This window comes from Neopelma chrysocephalum, unplaced genomic scaffold, assembly GCF_003984885.1.
Source record: "Neopelma chrysocephalum unplaced genomic scaffold, ASM398488v2 Primary Assembly neopelma1_119, whole genome shotgun sequence".
NCBI lineage: Eukaryota > Metazoa > Chordata > Aves > Passeriformes > Pipridae > Neopelma > Neopelma chrysocephalum.
In genome coordinates this window covers 1,693,535-1,706,263 of record NW_020897781.1, presented here as the reverse complement: position 1 = coordinate 1,706,263, position 12,729 = coordinate 1,693,535, and the positions used below count along the sequence as shown (strand labels likewise).

General features: G+C 48.4%; 1 protein-coding gene across 5 annotated transcripts in view; it reads right to left on the bottom strand.

Moving 5' to 3' along the window:
- The window catches only part of MYT1 (myelin transcription factor 1), a 66,159-nt gene that overhangs the window by 29,106 nt on the left and 24,324 nt on the right, over positions 1-12,729 (bottom strand). For all 5 annotated transcript variants that reach the window (XM_027697559.1, XM_027697561.1, XM_027697560.1 and 2 more), the window contains exons 3-6: positions 6,568-6,622; positions 4,643-4,673; positions 1,332-1,394; positions 339-586 (exon numbers count right to left, since the gene is read on the bottom strand). In XM_027697559.1, the coding sequence (XP_027553360.1) occupies positions 339-586; positions 1,332-1,394; positions 4,643-4,673; positions 6,568-6,622 (397 nt within the window). The remainder of the gene's footprint in view (positions 1-338; positions 587-1,331; positions 1,395-4,642; positions 4,674-6,567; positions 6,623-12,729) is intronic.

Sequence of the window (12,729 nt, the reverse complement as noted above, 5' to 3'; positions counted from 1 at the left end):
ATGACTCCTGCTGAGCCCCTCTCAGCACCAGTGTAGGACCCCGGCTGCCTTCCCTGCTACCACCTGACCCGCACAGCAAGTTCCTCTCTGCTTTCCATGTGTCTTTCCCCAGGGACCATCCCTGGTGGAAAAGCTCTCATTTTTATGATGCTGGAGACAATCGATGTGTGTCCCCTCTCAGCTTAAGCAGAGCTTTGCTGTGGTGCTTCCACCCAGTGCAATAATTGAAGGACCCATCCTGTACATAATTCAGAGGAGCTATAACTCCTGGTTGTTAACACTCCCTGCCCTTTCTTCATCTGCAGAACACAGCTCTGCAATCAATAATGATAAAGCACCTTCTGCCTGCTCGGGGCTGCGGGTCTCCTCCTGCTCCATCGCCTCTGCCTCATCCTCCTCCAGCATCCCCTCCGACTCATCGGAGCCAGACTCCTCCTTCGCCTCGGCCTCCTCGCTGCCGTCGCTGTCGACGTTGTAGCCTTCATCCAAGGCCAGTTTGAGCGGGTGGGATTTTCTCTTCGACACCAGATGTTCGGCCTCCGCATCCTGAAGTTTCCTCTTCTTTGCGAGAGGGCAGCTTTGTAAACTGCAGATGGGGTCAAGGAGCAGAGAGAAGGCATCGCCAAGTGAGAAAGGCCTGGCTACCTCATCCCGACTGGTTAGGCAAAGGCAAGTGGGACAAATACACATATAGTACCAAAAAGACCATCCAGCAGCCCAGATTTTTTAGCTGGTTAAACCCTGCGTGGCCAGATCTGCTCTCAGACCACGACTTTGTGCAACTACATCAACTTTTTTCAGAAATGAGAGCACGGATGCTGGGATGCAGCTTCCTTGCAGTTGTTGTCCAGGGAGCAGCAGGACCAGCAGCTCCCAGCACCACTGTTGGTGATGGGCATCAAGACCATGAAACCAGGCAGGGGATGCAGAACTGACCCCTGGGGTTCGTCCACCAACTACTCCAATTTTGCCATTATAAGGCTGGCATGGCCTCAAAGGCAGCCTGTGTTCTTTTTTCCCCTCCCCATCCATAGAGACACTAAGCAAACCAAAATCTCTGCCTGTCAGCAGCTTCCACCAACCCCTGGCACCTGAGTCAGGTACATCTGCCATGTTTTGGGGTCTGCAGGAAGGCTGCTGTCAGCCTGGAGAGACAGACCTCCCTGGGATCCCTTGGGGACTGATGGAGAGACAGAAACCAGCTCTCTAGTGGGCAGATTTGGGACAAATGAGTTGGGTTGCTGCTCTAAATCAGATTTTCTCCAGTGAACCTCTGTGTTTGGGTTTCTTGCTCACAATTTTCCACTCCACCACCTCCAACACAGCCTCACCTTCTGTGTCTTGCGTACTTCCCACGGATGTGTCCTGAGCCGTTACAGCCTGGGGTTGGACAGCTTGAGAGGGAAACAAGCAAAACATCAAGAACAGCAATAGGACTTGGGGAATTAATGTTTAATTAGAAGTGTATAAACTACGGTCAGTTAAACAGGTCCTGTGTCCAAGGAGCAAAATAACTGCGAACGGGAAGATAATTTCCCTCAAATGGTTCAGTTTGTCCCTTTGAATTCCAAGGGAGGAAGGCAGGAGAGCAGCCTTGCAGTTTGCTAAAAATTAATGAAATTACTCACCCCATTTAATTAGATGAACGGGTTCACTATAGTTTTATGAGTATGTTTAATTAAAGATTTGCGTGTGTAAGAGCAAGCTTTTAAAGGCAGACAGCTACTGCACTCTGCCTCCCCGCTGCCACTCCAGTTTTCTTTTTCTCAGGAGGAAAACATGGGTTTTTTCCTTATTTGGTGGCTTATCAGGAAACTGGAGTTCCTTACAGCAAGAAATGGGTGGCTTTTAGAAAAGTAGGTCAAGGAAGTTTTTGGCAGAGCACTTTGGGTGAAGATCACCAGGACTAAAATCCTCAAAAGCACCTCAGAGCCCCACTTTTGGAGGAGTGAATGGGATTTAGGTGACCAGATCGCCCAAATCCCTGCATTTTTTTCCTGCTGCTCTGCAGAAGAGGGTGAGTTAAAGACTTGCAGGGAGCTCTGAGCCACACTCTCAGCCACCGCTGCCTTCGCTTGAGCATCCCTCGGCCCGGGACCACGCGCCTTCCCTGCAGGGGTAATTAGTCCCAGCTTCAGGAGCTGTAAGGGCTCCAGATAAGCAGCATTAAAGCAAACATTTTCTGGCAAAACCAGATTATGGCATTGATTATAGGATGCCCAAGTGACTTGCCTGATGTCTGAGGAATTCTGGAGTCGTGTAGGATTAATAACCTCATTTAGCACCGTATCACCCTCAGCCCAGGAAGTTGAAAGCACTAATGAAATCTCTCGATGACAGTGCAAAGGGAGAAGGCATCACCAGCCCAGAGGGGATCTGGCCAGCCTGTTATTCTTAGAGTAAAAAACACGGGACAACATTAAATAGTACCAAGTGCCAAGTCAGGCTTTAGGGACTCAGAATTTCTGCTCTCAGCAGAGAGCTCAGCCTTTGCAAAAAGCTGAGGACACGAAAGGTCTGACTGCACTAATGGGTGTAGCAGCTCTGGGGGCACTGGTGGGTTATTAATGGTTCAACTCCCCACAATACAAGTCAGATTGCTGTGTTCAAAGAATATAATTCAACCCAAAAGCAGGACAGAAAAGGGCTGCTGAACTGTCAGGAGAGTAGGAATCCTTCCTCCAGGGAGGCCAGCTTGATTTAGGTTAGCAAAGCTGATGCTGAGAGGGCAAATGGTGGCAGCACAACCACTAAGGGGACACAGCTTTCTGGGTGGGGGGAAGCTGCACCTCCTGGCTCCTCCAAGACAAGTCCCCCTTCCTGCTGTCCCCTTTGCTTGTGGCCTGGTTTGAAGCATCCTCCAATGCCTTCACTTAGGGGAGGGGTCCCAGCTCTTTTGGCATCCACACACAGCCCAAGCCCCACCACACCCAGGGTCTGGCCTGGCAGTGAGGCGTCCCTTTCTCCAGCAGAACATTTGAGGTCAGACAGAAAAAGATCTCATCCCACTAACATGTGCAACTGGAATAGGGAGCTCCCCCCTTTGCTGCTCATGATCTAAAAGTCTATTTAATTTTAATTGCCCTCAGTCCTGACTGAGGCTGCTGTGTCCCGAGCAGCCCCAGACACGCTTCCAGTGACTGCACATCAAGAGACAGAGCAGTGTTTATGTCACCAGTGACTTGCCTGAAAAAGGCTTATTTGGTGTGAAACAAGAGCAGCTCTGATGAAGATGTTACAGGCTTTTATAAGTTTTCCTGTATCAATTAAACCTAATTATCCCCCACCCCATTTTTGATGTGGTGAAATGAAGCCTGCAATAAAAAGTATGTAGGAAAGAGCCAAGTGGTTCAGCATCGAGGTTTGCCAAAGCAGGTGCTGATTTGGGACGTTTCTGGCTTCAGTGTGTTAATTTAATGCCTTTAAAAAGCACCAGCACAGAGGTGATGCTCGACATGCTCTGGGCCAGGTTTTCCCTCCCCTCTCTCCTTTGGGGAGGTTTCGTGTATTTTGGCAGGAGTCCCAAAAGGGGAAAGGAGCTTCGAGGTCTATTAGAGCTGCTCTCCATCTCTCGAAAGCCACCACACCGACCAGCTCTCCCCCTCTCTCCAGCCTTCATCTGCTTGACAAAAGGGCTTCTTATTGTTATGCAGACGATGCCCTGCTTCCAATTAGTCGATTAATCGTCCAGTTATTCAGGCAATTAGGTGACAGCTGCAGAGATGGCTTTGTGGAGCACTCTGTCCTGCCCCTTAGATATGTCACCTGCTCCAATTACCACCTCCACTCAAGTGTTCAGCAATAAAAGTTGGAGAAGGGGCATGCCCACCTCTCGCTCCTCCCGGCTCTCCAGAGTAATAAGAGAGTGGAGGAGCAGAAATGCTCTGAAATTGGGTTGGTTAAGGTCCAATTACTCTTTGACACACGCGGCTTTCTAAGGAAGGCTGCTAGGAGAGGCAGCCCCTGCTATTAGTGCCTGTCCAGGTTAAAGACTCCTACCTATTGCAAAAGCCCTTGTGAAAGGTTTAATGGGAGCTTAGAGGTGGGGGAGGCTGTTATATCTATTAAGAAGCTCTGTGGGGCTGCAGAGGCTCCACTCCTGCTCTTTTGGCTGCTGCTGTTGGCAAGCCAGCACTGCTAAATGAGTGACAACAGGACCTCAGTAACTGAACAGAGGACATGAGGCCAAAGGAGGAGCATCTGGAACGAGAAGTGATGTGACATGATATTGTTTTGGGGGAACAAGAGGTTATAAAATATGTGGAAAAGAAACTGTGGTTAGTTGGTTAGTAGGATGTTGTCCCTAATGATCCTGAAATAAAAAACATGGGCATTAGATTTTGCTGGGGTTTGGATGTGGGATTGGACAGAAAGTGGCTCCAGTCCAATGTGACCCTTTCCAGAGCTCCTGTTTTCATCCCTGTAAAGTCTTGTGGTTCCTGACATGTTTTGTCAAGTGGTACCCATAGGACTTGGACACAACAAGGTCCCCGCCAATATAAGCCCCCCAGCAAGACCTCCACCCCACTAGTCCCACAGGTTTGCTCCCCACACACAAGTTCCCAAGCTGAGGGGCTTATCCCAAGCCAGTCCCACCATGTGCCCCCCCCACCCCACTGCCGAGGAGGAGCAGGGTCCTTACCTCACCTCCTGGCCGATGAGCTCCGTGGGCACTGGGCGAAGGGGCAGATGCAGCAATGGAAACAAACACAGGTCAAACACACAATAGGAGTGCCAGGCCCCACCCTTGAGACATCCCCCTTCTCTGGGGGGGAACTCTCCTGCCTGCAGCTGCGTTTCTGTTGCCTCCTCGGGCATCCCATTCACGACAGAAAGGGAAAATCTATCCTGCTGTCGTTTACTGCGTGCCAGCCTGTAGTAAATCATAATCCTCCCCTGTAAATCCTCATATCTGTGCTTATTTTCAAGCACTTGAGTGCACGTTTGCAGCTTCAGGGACCACCTCTGTTCTCTGAATACAGATAACTTTGAAGTCATGACTTTGGAGCTATACTGTCATGCACGTAACTCAAACAAGTTTAAGTAAAGACCGAGTTTTCTCATACCTTCTTCTCTACGTTTACCCTTAAAATCTGTTCATCAGTTTCTTTTTCCACAGTTCACAACTGTTTTGCTGCAATGGCCACATTCACCTCTAAAACACCATTTTTCTCTTCCCCTTGTCACACTGGACTGAGCCCCTACCAATGCTCAGACATATGGTAGGGGATGTGTTACTTGGGTTTTAGGGTAAACAACAGTTTGTAGGGGTTTCAGGGATTATTCCCCACTTGTGAATGAATAAGAGGACTTCTCACTGCTCACAATAACTGTATTCAATAACTTCACATCATCATAGCTGAAATCTTACATCCAACCAGGAATTCAAATAATCAGGAGGAAAAAAATCCCTCAACATGAGTTTAAATTCACCCAGGCTAAAAACCATAACACGTTTGCTCAATTTGTTTGAGCTAATTGGGTTTCCTGGGATCCAGCTCCCTGTGGGATGACTCACAAGCTTCAACAAACTGGAGGCAGTGGCAAGTCCCAGGGTGTACATAATAAATTACCTTTTCACGTGGAGAAACCCAGATTCAAGTGTGGGGAACGCAGGGTGTGAGAAAATAAATAGAATTAGGGGGCTCTCATTTGCAACCTGAGTGAGCACCTTTGTGTATGTGCAACAAAGCAATGAAATCCAAATATCCAAGCTTGGTTCAACACAACTGGCAGCATCTGGGTTTGGGGTTTTTTTCAAAAGATGCAGATGCTGTGAAAAGCAAGGTGAGGACAAAGGAAGGTGGTCCAGCCCCGCTGTAGGATGAAGCTGCAGTCCCTGCAACCATCACACCTTTCCAGCCTTGTTCATTCCTCACTTCCAGCCAGCTTTGTCATTTGTCAAATCCACAACCACAAAAAGGAACCAAAATAGAGAGGCTGGTCTGTAACCATCACACATGGATGTGGGACCACCTGAGGTGACACTCCGGGCTCTGCATCAGAGCCTCTCACCTTCTCCCGAAGAGAAAGCACGCGGAGACCTGCACTTATTTTTCTTTTCCTTTTTTTTTTTTTTTTAATCAGAAAATAAACAGCAATCAAGCTTTGCATTAACCAGTCGTTTGTCCCCCCATCCCTGCCGGGGGACAGCCCGTTTGCTTCTCCAACATGAGCTACTTCTGCCAGGCTCTCTCAGATGTGCGACTTCAAAGCCGCTGGCAGAGTGAGCATGATGAAAGCCCCGGGAGCTGATCTGAAGCTCCAGTGATTGCCATCCCCTACAGCAAAGCATGCACGGGGGCTTTTTTTTTAATTTGCTTGTTATTTTCCTTCTTCTGGGTGTAGAGGATGAGGGTTAAATATCATAAGGACCCATATAGGTTTGTGGTTGGGAGTTTTGCAGGATTTTTGGAAAAATTTCAGTGGGGTTGGGGAGCGGGGGGCAGTGAGCATAACTTAAAGAGTTAAGCCTGGACCTGAAAAATCAAAGCCTATTTGAAACAAGCAAAGTGCAGGGAGCTCAGGACTGTGCAGCCTGGTGCTGTGGGATAAACAGCTGCTCACCTCTGACAGACTTGGATCGCGTGCGTGCTCTCTTATCGTCATTTTCTAAACTCATCTGCAACGGAAAGAAAAAAATCATTGCTGAAAGATAACAAGAAAATTATCATTAAAGGACAATCTTGCATGTGGTTATTACTTTGTGTAAATACCTTGGCAGCAGGGAAAGCTTTCCCGTGTTTTTGAGATGGAGGTTTCTTGCTTTGATGTAATTGTTCAACACACCGTGCCCAAACTTAGCAAGTTTAAATTAATTTCCACATCCCAGGACACAGGAAGGACCCTCTGCTTGTTAAGTACCGTGGAGGGACAGACACCCAGATGTGATGCTCAGTGATGGAGAACAGCTGTGCCTGAGATTGCACTTGTTAAGGGCAGAACTGGTTTCTCTGGGTTTACATCACAGAAGTGCTGTGAGCACCCCAGTGGAATGCCAACCTGTATTCAGAAATCTCTGAATGTGTGTCCGAGATGGTCTCCTGCCTGAGAAGGGCAACTTTTCACAAGTGCTCTAAAGAGCAACCTCTCCTCTCTTCTTAAATTTGCCACAAAGAGGGCTGCGTCTAAATAACACCCCCAACGTGGACATCAAACAGGAGGGTCTGCAGGGAACACGAGCATGAATAAGTAACATTGGGGACTTCAAAGTGCTTGATATTAATTAAACATCACCACATACCACAGGGTAGCAGAAGGCTGAAGTGCAGCCACCTCTGGGGTGCAGCACCCAAGCCCTGGTGTCAGGGAGGCTTTGAAATCAGGCAGTGCCTGGAGGTGGGAGCAGGAAAGCAGGGACCTCCAAGGCATGGCAGAAAGACACAGCTGGAATAATATAAATGGGGTTTCATTAAAGTTGTCAACAGAGGTGCTGAAGTGGTCAAAGAGCTGTTTTATATCTTGCCCTCAACAGAGATGCTCTCTCTGAAGGCAGGAATGTTTGGCAGCAAATGCCAAGGGGAAACAGCAGGATTGGGATGTGACCAGGGACAGGGATCATAGCCTGGTAGGCTGGGGACAAGACAGTTTGGGTTTTACTGCAGTGTTACCACGTGGGAAATTTCCTCCTGAGACAACAAGAAGGAAAGAGAAAAGTGGGGGAAAGGACCATTTACAAGTGGGATTTAACATAATAAAAACAAATTCACTTTAGAACATCCTCTACAAGGCCCGGTTAGAGAAGGATCCAACCAGCTCCTGGGCCATCCTCAAATGAGGAGGTTTCAGGCTAACCCTCCAACACCCCTGAGAGAGCAGGGACAGCAGCAGCTGCTCCCTTGGTCAAGGGGCAGGAAGGGACATACATGCAGAGCAGATGCTTCTCTGCTGGCAGTGGGGATGATGCAGGTGTGATATGGGCCACTGCATCCCCACATGCATCTTAAAATCCTTTCTTGATGGATGGGCCAGGGGTCCTCACCCTCAAAGGATGCGCTGCTTGGTGCTTTCCCTGAGATTTGGAGGCAGAAAGGAGGAAGGGAGGGAGGCTGTTGGGCGGGCGGGGAGAGGAAACCAAGGGCCCCAGCCTGTGGGGAACCACAGCTAAAACCACCTCAGAGAGGAGGGATGAAATTTCTCCGAGTGCCTCTCTCCTTTCCATTGCCACCCTCCAGAAATTCACTGTTAGCATGTGATGATTTATGTGATTTGTTAGACAGGGAGGCTGGAGAGGAAAGGAAAAAAAAAAAAAGAGTGGCAGTGGGGAATCAAAACCTGGAGCAATTTCTGCATCCTGTCAGCATTCAGCTCATGGCACCGCCGCGTTGTGCTCCACGTTTATTACAATCTTCCCAATAACACAGCAGACAATTACTATAATTTGTATTTTTAAAGCCCTGGTTCCCTGCGGACCAATGGCTCACGTTTAAAGTGTGGAGAGGAGCAGGTGTCACAGGGACTTCATTACATTTATGAGCCTTTCAACGTCGGCGTGTGCTGAGCTCGCTCCCTGATGCCGCCACACGCCGACAATACAACTAATACCTTGGATTGCTGGGAGCCTCCAACCAAAAGGAATTTCAGAGAGGGCTTTTTCTTTCTTCTTTTTCTTTTTTTTTTTTTTTTACTGATCCCCAGGGAATTGGCACATGTTGGGCTGGTGCCTTGGCAATGTGGGTTTCCTGCAGATCAGTCATTTGAAGTGGCAGAGGAGGTCAGGCTCTGGGAAGGGCAGTGGGCATCACCTGCAAGGGACCAGCCCTGGCCAAAATAAGAGGCCACAGGGCCAGCATGGAAAAGCAAAGCAAAATTTCATTTTTCTTAACCCTGCCCTTCAAGGACAGGCAGGGGGGAAGGGCTCAAGCTGCTTGTCTATAAATGTGGGACATCTATAAATAAGGGAAATCCAATTTCATGTAACATTTGTCTTCAAGAAATTAGGTATCACTTCCGAGGTAACATCCAGGCTCCTCGCTACACCACAGCACCTCAGAGTAATTCCTCCCATTGCCTAGCACACCTTTTTCAAGCCAGGATCAAACACCCTGGGAAGACAGGATTACACTTGGTTAGCACATGGGCAGTGGGACAGGAGCCACCTAAGACAGGAGCAGACCAACCTTGCTGAGGACCAAAGAATGCAAAAGCCAAAAAGGCTGCCATGCCTGACTTACTGTACAAAAAAAACCAAAACCCAAACTCCTAAATTATTGAGGGTTTTCCCCACAGGGGAGACCCCTTTACTTTTTTTAGAGAACTTGTCACAGCCTCACCCCCGTGTATTTATTCCACTTGCATCACAGGCAGGATGGGGTGAGCTCTGCACTCCTAGACGGTTTTCTACCATCAGGTTTCTTTTCTCAGCTTAAATCAACAGCAACAGCATCCTCAAAAATCCCCATTCCCCACTAAAGTGCTGAAACACCAGGAATAAGATCCATTTCAGAGCTCAGCCCCTGCTCCTCCCAGGCAGCTTAAATAACTGGCACAGCCATGACTGCACTTCAGGAGCCTCCTTGGTATCGAGCTTGGATGCAGGAAGGTTACATGAAACCAACTGTCCTTTATTGTTGCCTTCTCAGCCAGAAGCCCTCTAGACAGACCGTTTTAATGCAGAATTCCAGGTTACACAGTGCATGTTTGCAGTCCTGGAGACCGACAGGGTATTTTCATTAGGTCTCTCTCTTGTTCACATAACAGCCAGGCTGAGAAGCTGTCTGGATCTCACTCTTATTATTTTAACTCTGAATGAAAACAAAGCAATCCAAGGGGAAACCTGCAAATAAATTATTGCTACCAAATGCCAGCCACAGGCATGTTAGTCCAGCTAGAAAATACAGAAGTTTATTCTGCTCCTCCTCACTTACCAATAGGTTATGTCTAAGATTGAATCAAAATAAGCATCTAGCAAGTTTCCTAACCCAGTGCTGCAGGAAAGGACTCTGTGCTGGGTCTCAGGGTACTTGCTTCAGGATTCAACTCAATGCTCTGCCATTGACAATCAGGGTAACCTTGGGAATATCTTTTCATCCTGGAGTACCCCTTTTTCCCCCATTTTCTCTCTAAAGGGAAGAAATATCCTCTGCACCACGGCACCATGTGTTTACCCACACTAAGGGGCTCCCTGGCACAACCAGAATACAAGTTATAATGATGATGTGTCAATACTGCAAATATAAGTCAATAAGGTTCAGATAGATAAACTTGAGACAGAGTTTAACCCGATGCTACAACGTGAATTTTAACAACCTGATTCTACAGTAAAGGTCTTGTTCTGCTGCCAAGACAGCAATACAGCACAGATCCAAAGTTTCCTTTTATGGAGTACCTACAGGGTTGATATTTTCTTCTTCCCTCTTATCTTAATACACATTTCCTTTCCAATGGGAGACTAAGGGACATAACAGAACATAAGCCCACTGGGAGCCCACCATGTGCTGATGCCCAGGTGCGCCTGGGCTTCGACAGCTCTATGCAAATCTGTGCCATTAAGAGCCCTGCTGAAATTCCCCCTGGTCAGCAGTAATACTTTATATGTATTCAAGAGCACCACAGAGCTCAGAGAAAATAAACATGCTGAAAAAGCCTTCAGCTGGACAAAGAGAGGTGAGGATTCAGCGGGAATATTTATTTTACAGCGAAAGCAGCAGAGCTTCCATCAGTGCTTATTTGTGGACATAGCAAAATGCCAATTGCAAGAAGCTGCATCTGAGCTTTAGAGGGACAGACGGACACACAGAGCCTCTATTTTTAGTTCAAAAAAACCCTAACTTACATTTGCCTAGCAGCAGAAGGAAAATGCCAGAAGAAATGACATTTTGCCTACAGAATTGTTGAAAAGTAGTTTTCTACTTGGTCCTCCCCCTCTTCCAGATCTAAAGAAGCCCCTCAATTAACTCCTCAAGGGAAAAGGCAGCAAAACTGCCCTTCAGCTCCCACCAACTGGTGAGGACAGGTTTGAATGGCCTGTTCTGATTTCTCCTTTTTTTTGGTGGGGGGGGAGTGTTTCCCCCACCCTACCAGGAATTCCTCCTCCTTGGCTGTTGCAAACTGAACATGGGCAGAGAGACATTGCTCTGGGCCTCCAAATTTCTCCCCCTTGCTCTCTGCGAAGTGCCATGGCATCTTTGGTCACTGTAGAAAACAAAGAGGATTTCATCCTGCTGGAGCTTCTCTAGCTGTGAATTTTTTAATAAGTAAGGAGTGATGGAGGAAGAAATACCCTTGATCAACAGTGTGCCTCTACTTTTAAAACAGGTTCAATAGTAGTAGCTCCCAGCTGCTATTTTATAACCACACTCGAAGATTAGGAGGTTTTTCTTTTTCCTCTTCTTCCTCTAGGGTCTTTCTTGCTGTTTGATTTAAATCCTCCTGACGTTCCACCTATTGTGAGTCCTGTCCTCGGCTGAATAAACTCCTGCCTGCCTTTTGCTCTGACTGCTTCCAGGAAAGGACACCCTGCGCGGTGTTCCCGGGCTTGGAGTCGGGGCGGGGGGGGATGAGTGTGATTTTTCCTTGATACGTTTAGACGCAAACCCACAGCTTGTACCCACCTCAAATCCAACACTACAGCTGTGTCACAAACATCCTTCCTGAAGCCGTGCTGTCAGCTCGCATTTGCAGGAAGGGTCCAACCCCCACGGAAAGCACCCGGTGCTGCGAGTGAAACGCCTCCCGAGCGCCGACGCTCCGTGGCGGTGGCAGCAGCATCCTCCACACGGCAGCATCCTCCACACGGGGGAAGCGGAGCAGAAAAGCTGCTCCCGAGCATCACGTCTGACACAGCCGCAGCTGCACCGTGCGCGTCCGGGCCGGGTGATTTCATACGCTGTAGTTTGAGTTGACACACACTTTCCTCTTGACTGTCTCAGAGGGCTACAACACGCAATCCCGACGCCAGGGAGGCCTGAGCGGCTCCGTACGTGCCGATGGCTCTCACGCCACAAGAGGAGGGGTAGGGAAGGCGGGGGGGGTGGAAATAAATCGTAGTTCTTCGACCTCATTGTTTTCCAGCTCGGTAATAAGCTCCCTTTTCCATAAGATTATCCTCGACTGGCACCATGTGAGGGGGTTGTTGAAGTGAGCTACATGTGTCTCTCCAAAGAGGACAAAACAGCCAGCGCTTGTGGCAGGGATGGGTTCTGGTGACCCCACCAGAATCCCTGCTTGTGCTGACAGCAGTCAGCCTTCACCAACAAGCTGCCTGCTTTTCAGCTGCACCCCAGCTAGGTCCCCATGGCACAGGAAAATAACGATTTGGGACACAAAGATTCATTTTGCCATCAGACACTGTGGTCCAGGAGCATCCGTGCGGACAGGCTCAGCTGGCTCCGTGCAGAGATCAGCTCTTGCCAGCACTGCAGAGATCTCATTTCAAACCTGTCATGGGAAATTGTATCCCATGCCTGGACTTCTTTAGAGGCAAAAATAAATAAGTAAACGTGCCCCATATCCCATTGTCCTTCACCGCTGAGCATCCTGTGGATTACGAGCTGTGACTGGCATGAAAAACTACATTTAAATACAATATGTATTTATGAGCACACTTGTAAGTGCAAGTGTGTGCACAGAGTGCAGATCCAAAGGTTAGAGAGGGATCAAGACCTCTCCCCCTGCGAGGTAAGAGGGCTGCACACACACACACAATATCCAGGTTCCCTCCAGACTCCCTCTCCCCATCTCTCACCCTCGAATCAGTCACTCAGTTAAAACGCACATAAGCAGAGCTGG